Below are 22,697 nucleotides of genomic sequence, written 5' to 3'. Positions count from 1 at the left end.
CGGGTGTTCAAGTGTTAATGGGACTAGTACATTAAGGAAACATTTAACTAAATGTCCCAAGTATCCTTATCGTGATGAGAAGAGGCAAAAAATCCTATCATTCCAAACAATAGGACACGAAGGAGATAGTAGCCTTACTTCTTGGAAATTTGACCAAGAGTTATGTAGGGATGCCCTTACAAGAATGATAATCACTGATGAGTTGCCTTTTAAGTTTGTGGAACGCGAAGGTTTTCAATATTTTTTAAGCGTATTGCAACCTAAATTCCATTTAGTGTCTCGCACCACTATAGCAAAAGATTGCTTACAATTGTATGCAAATGAAAAGAAGAAGTTGAAGAATTTTTTGAATACTTCTGTCCATAGAGTCTCTCTTACTACGGATTTGTGGACTTCTTTACAAAACATTTCATACATGTGTCTCACTGCACATTTCATTGATAAAAATTGGAAACTACATAAAAGGATACTTAATTTTTGTGTAGTTACTAGTCATAGAGGTGAGGCAATTGGTAAAGCAGTTGAGTTATGTTTACTTCAATGGGGCATAGAGAATGTGTGTACTATCACGGTTGATAACGCAAGTTCTAACGACGTTGCAATTGGTTATTTGAAAAAAAAGTTGAACAAAAGGGGTGGTTGCATTCTACAAGGTGAATTTTTGCATATGAGGTGTTGTGCACATATTTTGAATTTGATAGTAAAAGAAGGGATTAGTGATGTGCATGATTCTATTAGTAGAATTCGCGGGGCTGTGAAATATGTGAGGAGTTCTCCGTCAAGAGCTCAACAATTTAAGAAATGTGTTGACCAAGAGAGAATTACATGTAAGTGTTCTTTAGTCCTTGATGTTCCAACTAGGTGGAATTCAACATATCTTATGTTGGATACCGCTATAAAATTTCAAAAAGCATTTGAACGGTTGGAAGAACAAGAACCACAATTTGAGAAAGAAGTTAGAGGAGGGCTTCCCACTGAAGGTGATTGGAATTATGCTCGAGTCTTGGCTAAGTTTTTACAAACTTTTTATGATGCATCTAAACGAATGTCGGGTTCTCTTTATGTCACTGCTAATTCTTATTTTCATGAAGTTTGTGCCATTGAAAATACTATTTCTGATTGGTCTAAGAGTCTTGATCCTTTCTTGAGTTCTATGGCAGTGAAGATGAAGGATAAATTTGATAGGTATTGGGGGAGTCTTGACAAGGTAAACAAGATGTTGTTGGTTGCTGTGGTATTAGATCCTCGTTATAAGTTGAGATATGTAAAATTTTGTTACTCAAAAGTTTATCCACTTATAAAGGTTGAGGAGTTGATTAGAACAATAAGGGGAACAATAAACCAAATTTTTCAGCATTATCAGTTTCTTGACTCAACTTCAGCTATTTCTTTAAATGATTTTACTCAAACTTTAAATGAGATGGAAGTTGATCAACTAACTGGTGAAGGTACTGTTCAAGTCAAGTCACTTCAATCTGAGTTTCTGAAGCACTTGGAAGAAGAAGAAAGTGTGGATTGCAAATCAGAAGTAGACAGATACTTAGAAGAAAGTGTTGAGAAGCAAGACATAAATTTTAATATTTTGGATTGGTGGAAAATTAATTGTTCTAAGTATCGCATACTCTCCATGGTGGCACGAGATTTGTTAGCTATTCCGGTTTCCACTGTTGCTTCCGAAAGTGCTTTTAGCACTGGGGGTCGTGTTTTAGATCAATTTCGTAGTTCTCTAACCCCGAAATTGGTGGAATGTTTAATTTGTGGGCAAGATTGGTTACGTGCTTCACCAATTTCAATTGATGTTGAAGAAAGGTTAGAAGAACTTGAAGAAATTGAGTCAGGTAACTTTTAATTTTTATATGATTTTATTTTATTTGTGAAGTTCTTTAATTTCTATTTTCTATTTGATAACGATTTATTTTATTTTCTACTTTTACAGCTATTACAGATGATTCTGAGCTTCTTGATTGAATTACAAATGCCTCTTCATTCGTATTTTTAGGTAAATTGTTATTCCATAAATTATTACAATAGAATAATTTTTTTAAATATTCGACTTTATATATATAACAATAGTGTTTTTTTTTTTTGTTAGACTTATTGATTGGAGCATGGAGGAAGATGGAGAATGGTTAATTTTTTTTGTGCTTTACTTTTTTGATTATGTATGGTTTCTAATAGAACTAGGGTGTTATTGTAAGGAAAGATTGATTTATTTAAGACAAATTGTATGAATGTGTTGGTGACTTGGTGTGATATTTGGATTTTAGACATTTTAATATTTAGATTTGGATTTTGGACATTTTAATAGTTGATATACAAATTGTATGCCTTTCCTTGACTTGCAATATGAAAAATCTGACTTTCATTTAAAGACATCCCCGAAGGTGAGGAGAACATAGGATGTAAGACTCTTTGGTTCTGAATCTCTATTTGCTGACAATCTTACTCATGGGCTAGCCAACCTATTGGGTTCATGGTAATTACTTTTCATATCACAATTTAAGAATGTTTCTACAAATATATTGGGTTCGTGGTAATTCCTTTCATAAATTCTGAATGTATGTAGATGGTTGATACACATAAACATGCTGACATGGTGCCTCGGTGTTTCCCATTGTCTATGTAAAGTGGTGCTGCCCATGGAGGGAAGACCCTTTTCATGGCATCGCGGTTGAGTAGCCAAGGTGAGATTTTAATAGAAATTTTGTATTTGTTTATCTAAGAAGTTGTTGCATTTGGTATTTTAAGATGTGGGAGAATCAGATTTATGAATGAATGTATGAATGGTGTATACTCCTTTCACTTAAACATGAGCATCAGATTTTATGTTTTATTCCTCTCTTTAAATCTGAGCAGATTTTATGCTTAATTACATCATATTTTAAATCTTTTTACTTGTATTATTAATATGTGAACTAATGCACAATTATACAATGGCTGTAAACATTGACTTGAATTTATTTCCTTCTGCATCAGGAAGAACAAACCTATATAGATATGGTTATGGTTTTGATCTTTGTTATGTTGCTAAGATTGCTTGAGATAGTGAAAGTTTATAAGAACTCATTTTAAATGACATAAGACGTGGATTTAGACAAAATTTTGTTTCGCCTTGTAGAGCCTGCAGGGGGAAAAATTATTATAGATGACCTTGACATCTCAACAATCGGACTTCATGATCTGAGGTCTCGTTTTGGAATCATACCTCAAGATCCTACTCTTTTCAATGGAACTGTGAGATACAATCTGGATCCGTTATCCCAACATACTGACCACGAAATATGGGAGGTATTATTCAGTTTTATGCTTTGTGCTTAATATTAGGATAAGTTATAATTGCTCATAAACCGCCAATGTTAATGGTCTTGCGAGTTCTTGTCCCGTGGATCCAGCATCGTAATAGTTGAACTTTTGCTTAGATTATTGACCTATCCATGGTCTTGAATCCTGCTTGACCAACAGTGTGAGTTAAATGAGATGTGATTCCAACAGTTTGATTCATGAGATGTGTTCACTTGCACATTTGAACATGGACATCTTTGCATTTTATTTATTAAAATATAAATTGCCATGAACGCCAGTTGTAGTAGATAACTAATACAGTTTCTTATGCTTGTTTGGTAGGTTCTTGGGAAATGTCAGCTTCAAGAAGCTGTACAAGAGAAAGAAGAGGGTTTGGATGCTTTGGGTAAGACTTTAAGTTTGTGGTGTTGCTTTTGTTTTGAGTAGTAGTCCCAAAAAACAACTTGATATTGCAGTTGTAGAAGATGGATCCAATTGGAGCATGGGACAGCGACAATTATTTTGTTTGGGCCGTGCTCTTTTGAGGAGAAGCAGAATATTGGTGCTGGATGAAGCGACGGCATCCATCGACAATGCAACAGATTCGATTCTCCAAAAAACCATAAGGACAGAATTCGCAGATTGCACTGTGATCACAGTGGCCCACAGAATACCAACAGTGATGGACTGCACAATGGTGCTTGCCATCAGTGATGGTGAGTTTCATTGCATATGGTTGTGGACCAAACTGGCTGAATGTCTGGGCAGAAGTTTGAAAGTCTCGAATATATGTTTCATTTGTTTTTCAGGAAAATTGGTGGAGTACAATGAGTCGATGAAGTTGATGAAGAGAGAGGAAACATCAAAATTTTGTTTTATTCTTGGTTATCCCATGGTTTGAAAAATTGGGATTCATACTACCCACAGTCCAGTTGGGTTAAATGTTTCAGCCATGTACATGTACTGGTTCAACTTTTGAGAATGTTCCTGTATTTCATTTCACTCAACTTGAGAGAAATGTTGCCACGTAAATGATACATATATGCACTTCATTATGATTTGAGTGCTCAAGCAATGTACCATGTCTTTTGGCTTACATATTATGAATTTTTTTATGTGATTAAATCCTGATGTATCAATTCAGGCTACCTAGAAAAAATGTATTCAATTCAGCATCATTTTGTTTGAATAATATGATAGTTTTTTAAAGGGAAAGTTTCCTTTTTGAACTTGATATTCTTACTCTTGAAAGTGAAAATCTCAGGGAAACATCAAATTGGAAAAAAAAAAAATTTAATTAACAACCCGTGGAACCGAACCGAACCGAACCGAATTAAGGTCGGTTCGGTTCGGTTCGGTTCTATGTCAATTCGATTCGGTTCTGGGTTCAATATTATGGAACCGACCTTGGTCGGTTCGGTTCTAATTTTGCTCAAAACCGAACCAACCCGAACCGAGTTACACCCCTAATTTAAACGGTTGGAAGTAGGGGTGCAACTCGGTTCGGGTTGGTTCGGTTTTGAGCAAAATTAGAACCGAACCGACCAAGGTCGGTTCCATAATATTGAACCCAGAACCGAACCGAATTGACATAGAATCGAACCGAACCGAACCGACCTTAATTCGGTTCGGTTCCACGGGTTGTTAATTAAATTTTTTTTTTTTCCAATTTGATGTTTCCCTGAGATTTTCACTTTCAAGAGTAAGAATATCAAGTTCAAAAAGGAAACTTTCCCTTTAAAAAACTATCATATTATTCAAACAAAATGATGCTGAATTGAATACATTTTTTCTAGGTAGCCTGAATTGATACATCAGGATTTAATCACATAAAAAAATTCATAATATGTAAGCCAAAAGACATGGTACATTGCTTGAGCACTCAAATCATAATGAAGTGCATATATGTATCATTTACGTGGCAACATTTCTCTCAAGTTGAGTGAAATGAAATACAGGAACATTCTCAAAAGTTGAACCAGTACATGTACATGGCTGAAACATTTAACCCAACTGGACTGTGGGTAGTATGAATCCCAATTTTTCAAACCATGGGATAACCAAGAATAAAACAAAATTTTGATGTTTCCTCTCTCTTCATCAACTTCATCGACTCATTGTACTCCACCAATTTTCCTGAAAAACAAATGAAACATATATTCGAGACTTTCAAACTTCTGCCCAGACATTCAGCCAGTTTGGTCCACAACCATATGCAATGAAACTCACCATCACTGATGGCAAGCACCATTGTGCAGTCCATCACTGTTGGTATTCTGTGGGCCACTGTGATCACAGTGCAATCTGCGAATTCTGTCCTTATGGTTTTTTGGAGAATCGAATCTGTTGCATTGTCGATGGATGCCGTCGCTTCATCCAGCACCAATATTCTGCTTCTCCTCAAAAGAGCACGGCCCAAACAAAATAATTGTCGCTGTCCCATGCTCCAATTGGATCCATCTTCTACAACTGCAATATCAAGTTGTTTTTTGGGACTACTACTCAAAACAAAAGCAACACCACAAACTTAAAGTCTTACCCAAAGCATCCAAACCCTCTTCTTTCTCTTGTACAGCTTCTTGAAGCTGACATTTCCCAAGAACCTACCAAACAAGCATAAGAAACTGTATTAGTTATCTACTACAACTGGCGTTCATGGCAATTTATATTTTAATAAATAAAATGCAAAGATGTCCATGTTCAAATGTGCAAGTGAACACATCTCATGAATCAAACTGTTGGAATCACATCTCATTTAACTCACACTGTTGGTCAAGCAGGATTCAAGACCATGGATAGGTCAATAATCTAAGCAAAAGTTCAACTATTACGATGCTGGATCCACGGGACAAGAACTCGCAAGACCATTAACATTGGCGGTTTATGAGCAATTATAACTTATCCTAATATTAAGCACAAAGCATAAAACTGAATAATACCTCCCATATTTCGTGGTCAGTATGTTGGGATAACGGATCCAGATTGTATCTCACAGTTCCATTGAAAAGAGTAGGATCTTGAGGTATGATTCCAAAACGAGACCTCAGATCATGAAGTCCGATTGTTGAGATGTCAAGGTCATCTATAATAATTTTTCCCCCTGCAGGCTCTACAAGGCGAAACAAAATTTTGTCTAAATCCACGTCTTATGTCATTTAAAATGAGTTCTTATAAACTTTCACTATCTCAAGCAATCTTAGCAACATAACAAAGATCAAAACCATAACCATATCTATATAGGTTTGTTCTTCCTGATGCAGAAGGAAATAAATTCAAGTCAATGTTTACAGCCATTGTATAATTGTGCATTAGTTCACATATTAATAATACAAGTAAAAAGATTTAAAATATGATGTAATTAAGCATAAAATCTGCTCAGATTTAAAGAGAGGAATAAAACATAAAATCTGATGCTCATGTTTAAGTGAAAGGAGTATACACCATTCATACATTCATTCATAAATCTGATTCTCCCACATCTTAAAATACCAAATGCAACAACTTCTTAGATAAACAAATACAAAATTTCTATTAAAATCTCACCTTGGCTACTCAACCGCGATGCCATGAAAAGGGTCTTCCCTCCATGGGCAGCACCACTTTACATAGACAATGGGAAACACCGAGGCACCATGTCAGCATGTTTATGTGTATCAACCATCTACATACATTCAGAATTTATGAAAGGAATTACCACGAACCCAATATATTTGTAGAAACATTCTTAAATTGTGATATGAAAAGTAATTACCATGAACCCAATAGGTTGGCTAGCCCATGAGTAAGATTGTCAGCAAATAGAGATTCAGAACCAAAGAGTCTTACATCCTATGTTCTCCTCACCTTCGGGGATGTCTTTAAATGAAAGTCAGATTTTTCATATTGCAAGTCAAGGAAAGGCATACAATTTGTATATCAACTATTAAAATGTCCAAAATCCAAATCTAAATATTAAAATGTCTAAAATCCAAATATCACACCAAGTCACCAACACATTCATACAATTTGTCTTAAATAAATCAATCTTTCCTTACAATAACACCCTAGTTCTATTAGAAACCATACATAATCAAAAAAGTAAAGCACAAAAAAAATTAACCATTCTCCATCTTCCTCCATGCTCCAATCAATAAGTCTAACAAAAAAAAAAAACACTATTGTTATATATATAAAGTCGAATATTTAAAAAAATTATTCTATTGTAATAATTTATGGAATAACAATTTACCTAAAAATACGAATGAAGAGGCATTTGTAATTCAATCAAGAAGCTCAGAATCATCTGTAATAGCTGTAAAAGTAGAAAATAAAATAAATCGTTATCAAATAGAAAATAGAAATTAAAGAACTTCACAAATAAAATAAAATCATATAAAAATTAAAAGTTACCTGACTCAATTTCTTCAAGTTCTTCTAACCTTTCTTCAACATCAATTGAAATTGGTGAAGCACGTAACCAATCTTGCCCACAAATTAAACATTCCACCAATTTCGGGGTTAGAGAACTACGAAATTGATCTAAAACACGACCCCCAGTGCTAAAAGCACTTTCGGAAGCAACAGTGGAAACCGGAATAGCTAACAAATCTCGTGCCACCATGGAGAGTATGCGATACTTAGAACAATTAATTTTCCACCAATCCAAAATATTAAAATTTATGTCTTGCTTCTCAACACTTTCTTCTAAGTATCTGTCTACTTCTGATTTGCAATCCACACTTTCTTCTTCTTCCAAGTGCTTCAGAAACTCAGATTGAAGTGACTTGACTTGAACAGTACCTTCACCAGTTAGTTGATCAACTTCCATCTCATTTAAAGTTTGAGTAAAATCATTTAAAGAAATAGCTGAAGTTGAGTCAAGAAACTGATAATGCTGAAAAATTTGGTTTATTGTTCCCCTTATTGTTCTAATCAACTCCTCAACCTTTATAAGTGGATAAACTTTTGAGTAACAAAATTTTACATATCTCAACTTATAACGAGGATCTAATACCACAGCAACCAACAACATCTTGTTTACCTTGTCAAGACTCCCCCAATACCTATCAAATTTATCCTTCATCTTCACTGCCATAGAACTCAAGAAAGGATCAAGACTCTTAGACCAATCAGAAATAGTATTTTCAATGGCACAAACTTCATGAAAATAAGAATTAGCAGTGACATAAAGAGAACCCGACATTCGTTTAGATGCATCATAAAAAGTTTGTAAAAACTTAGCCAAGACTCGAGCATAATTCCAATCACCTTCAGTGGGAAGCCCTCCTCTAACTTCTTTCTCAAATTGTGGTTCTTGTTCTTCCAACCGTTCAAATGCTTTTTGAAATTTTATAGCGGTATCCAACATAAGATATGTTGAATTCCACCTAGTTGGAACATCAAGGACTAAAGAACACTTACATGTAATTCTCTCTTGGTCAACACATTTCTTAAATTGTTGAGCTCTTGACGGAGAACTCCTCACATATTTCACAGCCCCGCGAATTCTACTAATAGAATCATGCACATCACTAATCCCTTCTTTTACTATCAAATTCAAAATATGTGCACAACACCTCATATGCAAAAATTCACCTTGTAGAATGCAACCACCCCTTTTGTTCAACTTTTTTTTCAAATAACCAATTGCAACGTCGTTAGAACTTGCGTTATCAACCGTGATAGTACACACATTCTCTATGCCCCATTGAAGTAAACATAACTCAACTGCTTTACCAATTGCCTCACCTCTATGACTAGTAACTACACAAAAATTAAGTATCCTTTTATGTAGTTTCCAATTTTTATCAATGAAATGTGCAGTGAGACACATGTATGAAATGTTTTGTAAAGAAGTCCACAAATCCGTAGTAAGAGAGACTCTATGGACAGAAGTATTCAAAAAATTCTTCAACTTCTTCTTTTCATTTGCATACAATTGTAAGCAATCTTTTGCTATAGTGGTGCGAGACACTAAATGGAATTTAGGTTGCAATACGCTTAAAAAATATTGAAAACCTTCGCGTTCCACAAACTTAAAAGGCAACTCATCAGTGATTATCATTCTTGTAAGGGCATCCCTACATAACTCTTGGTCAAATTTCCAAGAAGTAAGGCTACTATCTCCTTCGTGTCCTATTGTTTGGAATGATAGGATTTTTTGCCTCTTCTCATCACGATAAGGATACTTGGGACATTTAGTTAAATGTTTCCTTAATGTACTAGTCCCATTAACACTTGAACACCCGTAATCTGAACCACAATAATTACATTTGGCTCTTTCTGACTTCCCCCCATTATCATTTTTCATTTTAGTAAAATGATCCCAAACATCAGATTTTGGTTTATAAGGCTTGCGAGTTGAGCTTACCTTAGGTTTTGAAACAACAGTGCCGGTAGTAGCAGAAGGAACAGAAGGAGCAGAAGGAGTAGAATCAATAACTGGTTCAATATTGGCATTGATAGTGTCTTTGTCTCCCATATTTGACATCTGACAAAAAAAAATATCAATTAAGTCTCAATATACATCAAAATATTTAAAATAATTAAGTAAAAAAACATTCAATATGAATTAATGTTCCAATTAAATGCTCTCAAGATACAATTTTGAGCGTATTGTTTGCTATAGTTTTGGAATGGGCTGATTTTTTGTGAGGATGATCTCCTCACCATAGAGATCATCCTCACCAAAAATCAACCCATTCTAAAACCTCTAACCCATGTTTTGAAAAATGTTTTGCCAAAATGTTTGTCAAAATGTTTGTTGCTGAATGGGACCTTTTATATATATATATATATATATATATATGTGTGGGGGCCGGTTCAAGGGCCATATGAGAAAACATATGAAAAAACTTTCGTTTTTCAAAATAAGAGTTAGAGGTTTTGGATTGAGCTGATTTTTTGCAAGGATGGTCACTATGATGAAAAGATCATCCTCACAAAAAATCTGCTCAATTAGAATCTTCTAAATCCATCAAAAGTGATTTACAAATTAGTGATAAAAATTGGTAAAAAATCGACGGTCCACATTCTATATCACTTTTAATGGGGTTAGAAGTTTCAGATTGGGCTGATTTATTTTTTTTTGATGATCTTCCCATCATAGAGATCATCGTCACAAAAAATCAGCTCAATCCAAAATTTCTAAACCATATTTTAAAATTTTATTAAAAACGAAACTTTTTACATATGTTTTCTCATATGGCCCTTGAACCTGACCCTATATATATAATTTTTTTTTTTTTAATTTCTGATCTAGTTTTGATGGAACATTCGGAAGTTGAGGTGCAAACCAAGTAAGGATTGACTCCATATTCTTCCGATTTTCAGGTCTCTTCTTATTAATTTCATTAATTTTCGTTCCAAAAGTTACTCAAATATTGGATTCATTTTTCCTATTTGGAAATTTGACAATTTTCGTTATTTCTTGTTACATTTGAAATTTCGAACAAAATAAGGTGTTTTGAGCGTGAAATTGGAAATGGGTAAAATACTCGATGTTTTAAAATCAAAATCTCTGATGGTTAAAACCAAGATCTATGAGAGGGTCTGGTTTATATCTTGAAATAACAATCTAAGACTAAGAGATCTTGTGATTTAAAACCAAAATCAAATCCAAAATGTAACTAATCTTCATGAGATTGTGGGCTAAAATTTATGAAGAGAGAGAGAGAGATAAACGTACCTCAGGACGAGAGAGAGAAAGAGCGATCCACCGCCGGCTGCCGGAGTTGAGATGCAGCTCACAGCTATGTGCACTGTCGCTGTGTCGCACACAATGCCAAGAGAGAGACAGAGAGAGACAAGGGGAGGAAGGGGGGGATGACCACCGGAGTTAAACTGAAAATGACGGAGGGAGGTGCGACCGTCGGCAGCACAAACGCTGCAACTGAATAGCCGAGAGAGAGAGAGAGCAGAAGGAAGGGAAGGGAGCAGACGCACAGGTAGGTTTTTAAGTTTTTTTTTAAAACTTAAAAACTAATTATATATTTAATTTTTTATTTTAAATAAATATTTATTCGGTTTTCGGGTTGGGTCGGTTTTTTATATTGTTTAAACCGAGAACCGAACCGAATTCGTCGGTTCTTCATTTTTCAGATCCGAAACCGAACCGAAATAATATTAAACCGAACCAAACCAATCCAAATTCTACGGTTTGGTTCGGTTCTCGGTTTGAACCGAATTAATTTGCACCCCTAGTTGGAAGCCGTTTTATATCACATGATTTGGAACGGTGAAAAACCGTTCCAGAATTCCTAATTTGGAACGGCTAAGAACCGTTCAAAATCCGCGTTTATATTAGAGAACACACGCCCCTAATAAACTATCTTAGACATCGCTTTTAAAATCTGATGTGCTAAATCTGAGACCTTAGCCATCGGTTACAACCCGATGTCTAAAATGATCATAAACTAATATCTAAACTTTAAAAAAAAATTTGGTTTTTTTTTACGCACTTATAACCCATGGTCAAAATAAACCCAAATAGAGAACATCGAGATTCTCTATCACATTAATTTATACACAAAGAATTACAATGAGTCATAATTTACAAATCCAAAATTACAATGCATCGACAAACCCTTTCACAATTGTTACACAAGCACAGGTGCCTACAAGGAAGCAATGACATCACTCCCATCTCTCCCTATCTTCTTTAAGATCCCCACAATGTCTGTAGTTGCCAATCAAGCAGCCCTTCGTGTCACCACATTACACCTTCAAAGGAGTGTTTGAGATCTAAAAACCCAAATCCCACAGAAGAACAATGATTTGAGTAGTTCCCTTAACAAACAAATAGACTGATCATAGTGCAACTTGTATACCTGAAGCATGTCTTCCAAGATTTTGATTATACGTCGCCTTGGTGTTGGTGAAAAGCGTCGTGGAGAAACAGAACGACTTCTTCGCTTATATAATAGAATGCAAATATTAGGTAACATTTGAAGAAATTTGAGCATCACAAAACATAAATAAAAATAACACGCATACCCACCCTCTAGCATACAAGTTTACAACATAACAATACAGTTACCTGACATATTATTGAGAGAAACCTTCGTATGATCCATCTTTTATCTCATGAAATCTCAAATGCCCCAGTCGAGCAACCGAAGGACAACCATCAAAACCCATCACCTGTTTAGTCCCATAAAATGGATAGCACCTATGTTTCTGTAATTGTTCTTTTATAAACATGTTCTCTGCTTTACTCTTAAAACTGCCTGAATGTTCCACTCCAGGTATTAATGTTCGAGATCTGTTCAACCTTACATGAATAGCTAATTTTCCTTGGGAATTACATGACCAAGCTCATATTAGATATGACCGGCTAAAAGTTGGGGTACAAAATCAACATATGGAGGATGATAATTATCCGCGGGGATTACAGGACCAAGCCCAGATAGATATGATTGGCTAAAATTTTGGGTTCAAAATCAACATATGGGAAACGAGGCGGGCAAGCTACTACAGCATTACCCATCTAGAGAGTAAACAACGAAGTTCAATGAATGTGCATGTTTCCACAAAAAATAAAGCACAAAAAAGGGGGGAAAACTTCAATCAATGAGTCAAATCTGCCCTCCCTACATCTGTAGTACTTGTGGGGCACATGGCACTGTGGATTAGGACTCCCAACCCCGATGAGATCTCCAGACAAGATTCAATTGTCTTGAGTTATCTTGCCTATCCAATAAATGGACTTAAGGGTCTCACCATATAGTTACTGATTTATGTTGTGTTGTGTTGTGGAGTTGGGTGCAGTGTCTGTGATTTGTTTTATTTAAAAGAAGAACAATTGCAAAAAATAAACATAAGCACAATGACTCCACAATATAGAAACAAAAGTAAATATATCTCTTTCGACACTTCAAGTAGATTTGAAATCATGAAAATCCAAGAGATGAGATTCAAACAGCTTTACATTATTTTTCTAAACCATATCTAAGAGAGATTGGACAAACAACACCTTGGATTGAACCCAAAGAGAACACGTGCAAAATCAATCATGAGAAAAATAGATTACAAGCATGCCAACTAAACAATCAGAACTTAATTGCAGAAATGATACTTTAATTGCAGTGTGACATTAAAGAAAGCAATGAAAGCAAAAGTAGTAAAAGGAAGAGAAGTCTTTATAGAAATGATACTTTAATTGCAGTGTGACATTAATGATAATGATACGAACAGGAGTTCTGTTTCAGCTATAGAAGATTTTTGTAAGTGTTGAGAATGATTTTACCTTCTTTCTTTCTCCTTATTTTCCAAATAATGCACCCAATCACCAAACCCAAGAGAAGTATAGATGACGCTATTGATACGATGACTATTATCACTGCTGGTCTTTTCTTCTTATTGGTGTTGTTGATTGATTCTACGCACCACAACGTTAAAAAAGGTTAATCATTTGTTCAAAGCTTAATACAGCATTAGTAAGTCAAATCAACTTAAAAAAGTGAAGAGAAGTTCTATATATAATAAAAGAAGATCTAAAAGTGAAGAGAAGTGAAGGCAAATTGCTCATTGCTGCCCTTCCTTAACAAACTAAAGCTGTCAATGGATTGGGTCTAAATCAATCTGGGACCAATATTGGATCAGACCCAAATCTGATCCAATAAATCGAATTGGATTCTTGTCAAAGATCTCAATAATGATCCAAATCCCATCTGATAAACATTTGGATCGAGTCAGAATTGGATAAAATCTGTTTTGATGTATAAAATATATAATGTAATCTAAATACCTTCTCAAATTTTATATGATCAAAGCCCTTTCAGATCGGTTAATCCATAACTAATCTGGTATGTTATTGAGTGTGATATATATTAAAGTAAATAGAAGCTTTAAAAATAGAGAATTAAATGGACCATGGAAAAACCATGGGAATACATATTCTAAACAGTGGCTTGATTTGATGACAAAGGAGTTGATTCTGGATTTTAGATCCCGGTTCTAGATTCTAATTTGGAATTTAAGAATGAAACGATAAACCAATAATAATTGAGATGATAGAACTTTAATTTAGGTCTTGTTTTTCAGTTTGCTAGAAATTGCATCCATCTAAATACAAGAAAAGATATATATATATATATATATAATCGGATTCCAACATCAAAATCTCAAAATCTGCCGCATTTTTACCTTTGCCACCACCCATTATCTGGTGGATTGATAATATACCATTAGGTGGGTGCTAGGCTCTAAGCAAAGAAATATTGTATATTGATCGGACAACCTGTTTATTGTAAAAGCAGCATAGTATGTAGAAAAAGCAAGGTTGAGAGCATTAAAAATTGGCACCAAAACACCATGTTTTTACTTTCAAGTTTCAAATATGTTTTTACTTTCAAATTTCAAACATGGACGATTTATTGAATGAAGTTACATTCTATTTACATGCAATAGCAACATTTCAGATTTTTACTGCAACTAAATGTGCAATGGTAAAAGTTCAAACCCAATATCTCAAAATTGTAGAAAGAACTTCAAGAACATAAATAGTTAAGCAGATAAGAAGGTTCACCTTGAGAATGTGTTTTGCAGACCTAACAACAATTTCGACAACACAGATCCCAAATATGAGGTAAATGCCTAGTCATATCAGCTATCTGGAGAACATGATTTAGACTCATCAGAAAGAACAAAGTAGCGATTAGATTAAAAAAGAAAAAAGAAAGAAATATAACAAATCTTCAAATTGGAATTAAGAAAGGCTTACTTTCCTAATTTCTACAGCTTAAGAGGAAATGCATGGAAAAAGGCAGTTAAAAAACATGTCCTTTATGCACAAGGAACGTCCACATATTCAGCTAATGCTTGCTTTTCTAATATAACAGACATTAATTCCATGAAAATGTAATGGTTCAGTTAATATCTGACCATCCATGGGTGAAACCTCAAGCGTGCAAAGATCTTGAACAAACTTAAGGATCACTTCATCTTTAAGATACAAACAAACCTTCCTCACATTATCTTCATCAGCAGCTACCTCCTAATAAATACGAAGGGGTTAGACAAGAGAATAGAAAATTGGAAGTCTATTAGAATTACAAAGGTGAAATCAAAAGGAAGCATCATCACATAGTTAATAACTTAAAATAACAAGACTTACTTCTCGACTCCCAGCCAACTTAAATTCGATAAATACATTAGAGTTCAAAAGTATTTCCTCAGACAATACACCATTTTCAGCAAGTGCAGAATCACATTCTTGGACAGCCTTAATATTCCCACTTGTTGTATACTGTGAAAACCATTACAAAGTAACTCTTAATGTGCGTAAAATAATTAAGAGGTAGGCAGTTGAGTACAAATTATAGATACAATGTTTGTCAGATAGACAAGAAAATATGTGTTGGTGCCGAACATGATAACCTTGGAAAAAACATCAGATAGAAATGCAATTATTTATAATACTGCAATATATATTATAACAAAATCTAAAGATAGTGTTAAACACATTCTAAGAAGACTTGTAGATTGATGGACACAGTAAAACTGCATCCCCATATATATAAATATTACAAACAAACAAAAAAAAAAGGAAAAATTAATCAAGATTTTGCTGTAAAAACCAGAGCTTGTTCAGTTATTGTATCAAACAGAGCTTGTTCAGTTATTTTCTGAAGAAGATGAGGTAAAAAAATTATAATTTTTATTTGAAATCGGAATCAAAATTCAAACTGATTTAACTTCAATCTCATAGTTTGCTTCGATTTGATTTTAATTTGGATTGAAAAGGTGAAAGAGTTTTTTGAGAGTTTAGATGAAGAACTTAACAAAGTGAATCAGAATCAGAAATCACAAAATAAATTGAAGCGAAGCACAATTCGATTACATACCTGCTCCGTGTTCAACTCAGCATGATCCATATAAATCTAGCTCTAGGAAGAAAAATCAAAAACAATTATCTTCAAATCTCTACAACTAATCATCCACAGATCCTCAAAAAAATTGAAAATTTGGGGAAAATTAGGGCTTTTAATGCAAAAAAAAATATCGAAATTACAGATTAGAAATTATCGGAGAGAATATCAAAATGTAAAAAGTAGTCAAACGAAAATTTAACCCATGAGAGAACAAGATGTGCCTTCTCGACTGAGAGAGCGAGAGATCGACCGAGAGACCGAGCGAGAAAGAATGAGAGAGAGAGAGAGAGATATCGACTGAGAGAGCGAGAGATCAGAGAGAGAGATCAACTGAGAGAGCGAGAGATCGAGAGAGAGAGAGCAAGAGATCAAAGAGAGAGAGAGAGAGAGAGAGAGAGAGAGAGACTGAGAGAGCGAGAGATCGAGAGAGAGAGAGAGCAAAAGATCAAAGAGAGAGAGAGAGAGACTGAGAGAGCGAGAGATCGAGAGAATGAGTGGTTCGTTCCCAATAATGAGACGGGAAATGAGACGGGAAAAACGGCTTTATTAGGTAAAACGGTTTAAACCTGTTTTTAATTAGAAACGGATAAAATCCGTTTTATAATTTTGTTCCTGTTTCACTGTTTTCTTGTAGTAGACTAATGTTTAAGTGCTCAGTTTGGGCCAATAAAATGGATCCCATGTGATCCAATTTGTTTTGTTTGTATGGCTTGATAAAAGGAAAACTTGGGGGCTAATTTATATGTCCAACTTGATCAAGTTTAGGGACTCTACGGAGTTAAACGATTTGATTTATTACTCAATTTCTAATCCGTCGTGTATATTTGGGGGAATTAATACGAATCCAATCTCCAAGGTAATATTAAAATATACTTCAAGGACTCAGTTTAAGTCCAGATTGTGAGGTATAATGATTAATTTCTGCATAAGGACTTGATCCGAGTATAATTAGGTAGGGACTTGAACTCGGGTATTACTTAAGAAGTTACTATAAGTAGAATTTTAATAAGTGGGGGGATTTACTTAAGTTGCTAGTAGGGTGGAGAGGATTTAAGTTATGCTATCAGATTTCATGAGGCAGAGGGATTTTATTTAAAATGTTATTAATTGAGCTCATCCTAATATAAAGATGGGCTATCTTTTGGTCTATATTTGAGTATCGAAAGGTAGATTGGTTCATTGAGGAAACAAACCTTGTTATTTTAGGTTGAGTATGATTAAAAAGGAAAAGGTAGCTAAGTTCATTAAGGAAATCGAGACGTGTTCTAGTTGGTTAAACTGGTTGAAAAAAATTAAGTTTTAATGTTCAGTTCATTGAGGGAACCAAATTCAACTCTTGAGGGAGAGTAAGGAAAAACGTTAGTTTTTAGGTTCTGGTCAATGAGATAATAAAGCCCTACCCTTAGGGAGAGTAGGGAAAAAAGTTAAGTTTTCATATTCAGTTCATTAAGGGAACCAAAGACTACTTTTGAGGGAGAGTAGAGAAAAATGTTACGGTTTTTAGGTTCGATTCATTTGGGGAATCAAACCCTATTCTTGAGGTTGATTAGGTTCAAGAAGGATAAGTCTCAATTCATTAAGGGAATCGAGTCAACTTCTAAGGTTAAATATGTTCAAGAAGGTTAAGACTCGATTCATTTTGGGAATCAAGTCCTACTCTTAAGGTTGAGTAGGTTCAAAAATGTAAAGTCCTGATTTATTGGTTAAGTCTTGGTTCATTAAGGAAATCGAGTCTTACTTTTGAGGTTGAGTAGGTTTAAGAAAGTTAAGTCTTGATTCATTGATTAAGTCTAGGTTCATTGAGGGAATCAAGCCTTCCTCTTAAGGTTGTGTACGCTTATAAAATAAAATTTTTTAAGTACAATTCATTTTGGAAATCGAGTCCTATTATTTGAGTTGAATATGGGAAAAATAGTTAAGTACTTTAACTTGATTCAGCATGGGAGCATGGGAACCAAGCCTTATTCTTATGAATGGCTAGAAAAATGGATAAGTCTTCAAGATAGGTTTAACTAAAAAATCAAATCTGACCTCTTTGTTGGCTGGTTGGCACATAAAAAGGAATTCCAATCTCTAGGTTGGTCGATCATTTTATTTTTCAAAGTCTTGGTTCGTTCTACGATCCAAGTTTGACCTATTATGTTGGTTGGTTTTTGTATTTTTTGTCTAAGCCTTAATTCATTTTGGGAGTCAAATCCGAATTTTAAGATAGTCGGTTCTATTGTTGAAGCCTCGACTTATTATTAGAGTTCAACCAAGTAGAGGATCATATTTGTGCCAAACATGAAAGAAGATTAGCTCGAAAACTCATAGAATCATATTAGTTAAGAAATCAAGGATGGTGCTCATTGAGGAAGGATTCTTACAGAGTTCTTAAAGGCAAATCTTGGTACATCAATCTCCACCATCTAGAGGGGACTATTGTGGAGGGATAAAATCCTCTCCCAATCTAGATAATTTATTTCACACCAATCAATGGGAATCTTGAGGCGAGCACATAGTAACGTTTGGGAGAAACTTTATCTAATTAGGGGAGAATCTCAATTTAAGAGGATTCCACCCCTTTAGACAAATACTATATTTGGATAGGGTAAATGTTAAAATTGTAATTTAACTAAGTTCAGTATTTCTTTTCTAAGCTTTAGGATTTTTCTATTTAAAGGGCTAAAGACCATTGTAAAATAGAGGAGTGAGGGAGATGGAGGAGAAGAAATCATGTAACATGAGATTTATTATAATGGAATGGATATCTAAACTCATGGACATAGGTACGTTTGCAGAATCACGTAAAATATCATTTTCTTCTCTATTTTCTATATTTTTCCATTATTTGTGTGTTTATAGGGTGTGAGATCTTGATATGTGTTGAGATCTCGAGGTAGAGCAGATTTCTGCATTTACAACAGTCTTGTACAAAAGCCCAAAGTCTTTTATATTTACCATTTAATCTCATTTATAGGTTATTTTCCCAATTCCCTTGATTTGGTAGTTTTCTTATAATATGCCTTCCTTCCATAATCATAGAGATCTTCTGTGATCACAAGACTTCATTTGTGTTCATGTCTAATTTCCTTCCATTTGGATTGTACGTTGGATTCAGTCTTTGTGTATTATCTTTTTTAACTGTTTTATTTGAATTCAAGTCTTATTTGTGACACATTTACCAATTCCAAATATTCTTGAATTTATACAAATCTTTAAATGAAAATGATTCTTCTAGTCGAATCATTAATTATTGGGTTGGGATCCGTTGACTCCTAAGAATGACTCATGAAAAAAAAAACACATGATCCCATCAAGTGGTTGAGATTTATGAGTATCTTGATAACACAAATCTCGGAGATACTTATCCTAATTATAAATCTCAACCATTGGATTTTGCATTTAAAGGGTTGGGATCATGTGTTTTTTTCATGAGTCATTCTTAGGAGTCAACGGATCCTAACCCTTAATTATTTGTTTAAATTAACAAGTTATTCACAAGCCATATTACACAAACTTACTACGGTAAACTATGAATTAAAAACCTGAATTAATAATTAATAATAAAAAAGTAATAATTTTTTGATAATCGTCAAAAACAACCTTAATCGGCACTTCAAGTGCCGATTTTATTTTATTTTTATTAAAAAATAAAAATTGGCAATTCAAGTGTCAAAATTCTTTTTAAATAAACCAAATTTTAGCATTTGAAGTGCCGAAATTTCTTTGTATTTTTCCCATCGAATTTCCCTCTTTTTTTTTTCTTCTTCTTCATGTCTTGTCTTCTTTAGTTTCTTAATTTCTTCTTCTTCTTCGTTTTTTCCTTCCTCTCCTCCTCCTTCTTATTGTTTTGTATCTTCTTCATCCTTACCCTCCTCCTCCACTCTCTTGATGAACCAAACGTTAAAAGATAATATTTTACGTATATATTTAAAAAAAATCAAGAATTAGATCTAAATGATCAAGATCAAGACCAAGACCAAGATCTTGACCTTGATCATTATCATCAATGTCATGATCAAAATCTAGATCATGATTTTAATCAAAGTTATTAAACATGAACTAAATTAATTGATGATTATGATCGTGATCTTGATGATTACGATTTAGATCATGATCATGATATTAATGTTCATGTTCTTGATCAAAACTTTTAATCTTGATGTTGATCAAGATCTTAGTCATGATTTTGATTCGAGATCTAGATCAAGATCTTAAACCAAGATCTAGATCAAGAAATGTTTAAATATTTATTTATATAATTATTTTTAGTAAAATAGATGGCAGTTAATGATGGGCGCATTTCTGGAGGTTTGATTACAGATGATATTATAAACGATTGTGAGGGTCATATATCGAGTGATATTTAGATGAGATAGGTTATAATTTTAAATTTAAAAATTAATAATGAAAATTGATTAGAATTATATAAGTTTTTAATAATTAATTTTATAATAATGTAGATTAATTATGATTATCCTTTAAGAGTGTGATATCATTCGCAATTTTTTAGAAATTGAGACATTAGTGGTCCATAAGAGGACACTTTTCATTGTTTAGGACTGAGGATAAATGAGTATCTTGTTATTATGTCCCGTACGACAAGAGAGGATTATCTCATTTATGAGTGTCTTGGAGTTTTACCTTATATTGATGGAAGCTCTCACTTTGGTACTATTAGCCTTACATGGCTACGTGATACATTTGGAAGATGATCAGATAGACAAATATTTATGAATGATGTAAAATTTAATTATTTATTATTATTATTATTATTATATATATATATATATATATATATATATATATATATATAGACAGGGTTATTACGACCCCTATTACGACTCACATTGCGACACACCGTTTGTCTTATATGGGTAAAAATGTTTGGAATCGGCTGATTTTTTGTGAGGATGATCTCTGTGATGAGAGGATCATCCTGGCAAAAAATCATCTCATTCCAAAACTTCTAACCCCATCAAAATTGATTTACAAAAATGGGACGGTCTAAATTTTTCAACTTGTAAACATGGGGCTAGAAGTTTGATAATGAGCTGATTTTTGGCAAGGATGATCTCCTCACCATAGAGATCATCCTCACAAAAAATCAGCCCATTCCAAACATTTTTGCCCATATAAGACAAAACGGTGTGTCGCAATGTGAGTCGTAATAGGGGTATACGGAACCCGACCCTATATATATATATATAAATTTGATATTATTTATTAATCTTTTGCATTTATATTTGGTCCATCATTATACTCATGCCTATCTATTGGCATTGTGTGGAGTCACATTATTTCCAGATGCATTTGGTAAGAATGTTGATATTAGTTTATTATATTTATCTAAGGATTTATCTGTTACATCTTGTTATACTTGGGATGCTATCATTTTTACATATTTGTACCATATTATAAGTAAATTTGCAAGGAACGGGCAAAACGACCATCGAGGCTTGTGTGATGCACACCATTATTACAAGTATGGGCATATGAGTGATTGCCAATTGGCAAACCCATACTTACGAGCTAGGATGTTATATTATCTCGAGCATGTAGATGGATGAGGCCTAATCATGGATTTTAAAGTCGTCCGAGATCGAGACGTATTGCCCAAGTTAACTCGGTATTGGAGCTTAACGAGACCAACTCACCAAGACATTTTTTGACCGAGATTTAGGACTCATGTTCAAATTTTAATTTGTCTTATGAGACATCTCAAACGTATCGAAAAACTCATCCGAGACGACTCGGTATCATGCCTGGACGAGACGAGTTGCGAAACTGAGTTTAAAAACCATGTGCCTAATAGGACATATAATGGAGATCCACATCATAACGTCTTACCGTACCAGACCGAGTTAGATTTTCTTTTTTCCTCCATGGTAAATATGATTAATTAAAATTTTAAATATTATTATTATGACTTTATATTTAGTCATTTTAATAATTTATTTATTCTTTTTTAGATTTTCTAGGCCCTATGTATGCATATTAATCATGATATAACGATTATGCGCATAGCCTGTAATCTGAGCTTACATCAATCTTGTGTAATTTTTTATACGCTATCTTATACCATCCTGTGGATCGATGCATGAGATAGTTCAATTTATAACAAGTTATCCTAGGTCTTATCGTAATGTAGATTACAAGAGGGAGGAGAGGTACAGTACCATTTACGGTGATGAGATATTAAGATGAAAGATTTTATAGATTTCGTGTACATGGTCAATTATGTCAAAAATTGGAAGGTAATCTTAAATATTAAATATCAATTATGTTAATAATGTCAATTATTCAAGACTTACGAGGTAATTTTTAATTTTTTTAGCCAATTAACCATCTAAGGAGTTTTGGAGATAGTATGGTTGCTCTCAGATGCATAATCCGGCATTACACTATCTTGAGTCATGACATATGCCTCGTGGTTATACAGATGAGTTGTACACATTATACAGGGATCAATGTCATAATGTGATAACTCATAACATTTATTTTAATTACTTTTAAGAAGTTTATAAATAAAAATATATATTTAATATATTTATTTATTTTTCAGGGCGGTAGTCTCAATAC

The 22,697-nt window shown here is 33.9% G+C and overlaps 3 protein-coding genes across 6 annotated transcripts; 1 reads left to right on the top strand and 2 right to left on the bottom strand.

The window, feature by feature from the left end:
* Positions 1–2,933: 2,933 nt before the first annotated feature.
* Positions 2,934–4,248, top strand: LOC147394223 (ABC transporter C family member 10-like). The gene is made up of 5 exons (XM_086453249.1): positions 2,934–3,006; positions 3,095–3,288; positions 3,625–3,688; positions 3,759–3,998; positions 4,092–4,248. The coding sequence occupies exons 1-5, from the start codon at positions 2,934–2,936 to the stop codon at positions 4,181–4,183; spliced, it is 663 nt and encodes a 220-aa protein (XP_086309375.1). The 3' UTR covers positions 4,184–4,248.
* A 1,013-nt stretch (positions 4,249–5,261) lies between these two features.
* LOC147394222 (ABC transporter C family member 10-like) lies at positions 5,262–6,576 on the bottom strand. Its single transcript, XM_086453248.1, has 5 exons — positions 6,504–6,576; positions 6,222–6,415; positions 5,822–5,885; positions 5,512–5,751; positions 5,262–5,418 (listed from the first exon to the last, which is right to left on the bottom strand). Exons 1-5 carry the CDS (start codon positions 6,574–6,576, stop codon positions 5,327–5,329), a joined length of 663 nt encoding a protein of 220 aa, XP_086309374.1. The 3' UTR covers positions 5,262–5,326.
* Positions 6,577–12,197: 5,621 nt separating this feature from the next.
* On the bottom strand, positions 12,198–16,418 carry LOC147394221 (clustered mitochondria protein-like). Of its 4 annotated transcripts, XM_086454707.1 has the most exons (6): positions 16,107–16,418; positions 15,377–15,508; positions 15,145–15,256; positions 14,789–14,873; positions 13,508–13,639; positions 12,198–12,402 (listed from the first exon to the last, which is right to left on the bottom strand). In XM_086454707.1, exons 1-4 carry the CDS (start codon positions 16,134–16,136, stop codon positions 14,866–14,868), a joined length of 282 nt encoding a protein of 93 aa, XP_086310833.1. In that variant the 5' UTR covers positions 16,137–16,418; the 3' UTR covers positions 12,198–12,402; positions 13,508–13,639; positions 14,789–14,865. The 4 variants fall into 4 exon arrangements, 2 of the variants coding, with proteins under 2 accessions (XP_086310833.1, XP_086310832.1); XR_015181771.1 differs by lacking the exon at positions 12,198–12,402 and having other exon boundaries at positions 12,409–13,639; positions 15,145–15,249; positions 16,334–16,414; XM_086454706.1 differs by lacking the exon at positions 12,198–12,402 and having other exon boundaries at positions 12,409–13,639.
* Positions 16,419–22,697: the final 6,279 nt, after the last annotated feature.

Source organism: Akebia trifoliata, chromosome 9 (genome assembly GCF_017979445.1).
Source record: "Akebia trifoliata isolate Shusen 1 chromosome 9, ASM1797944v1, whole genome shotgun sequence".
NCBI lineage: Eukaryota > Viridiplantae > Streptophyta > Magnoliopsida > Ranunculales > Lardizabalaceae > Akebia > Akebia trifoliata.
The sequence above is the reverse complement of the archived record's forward strand: the minus strand, read 5'-3'. Positions and strand labels throughout refer to the sequence as shown.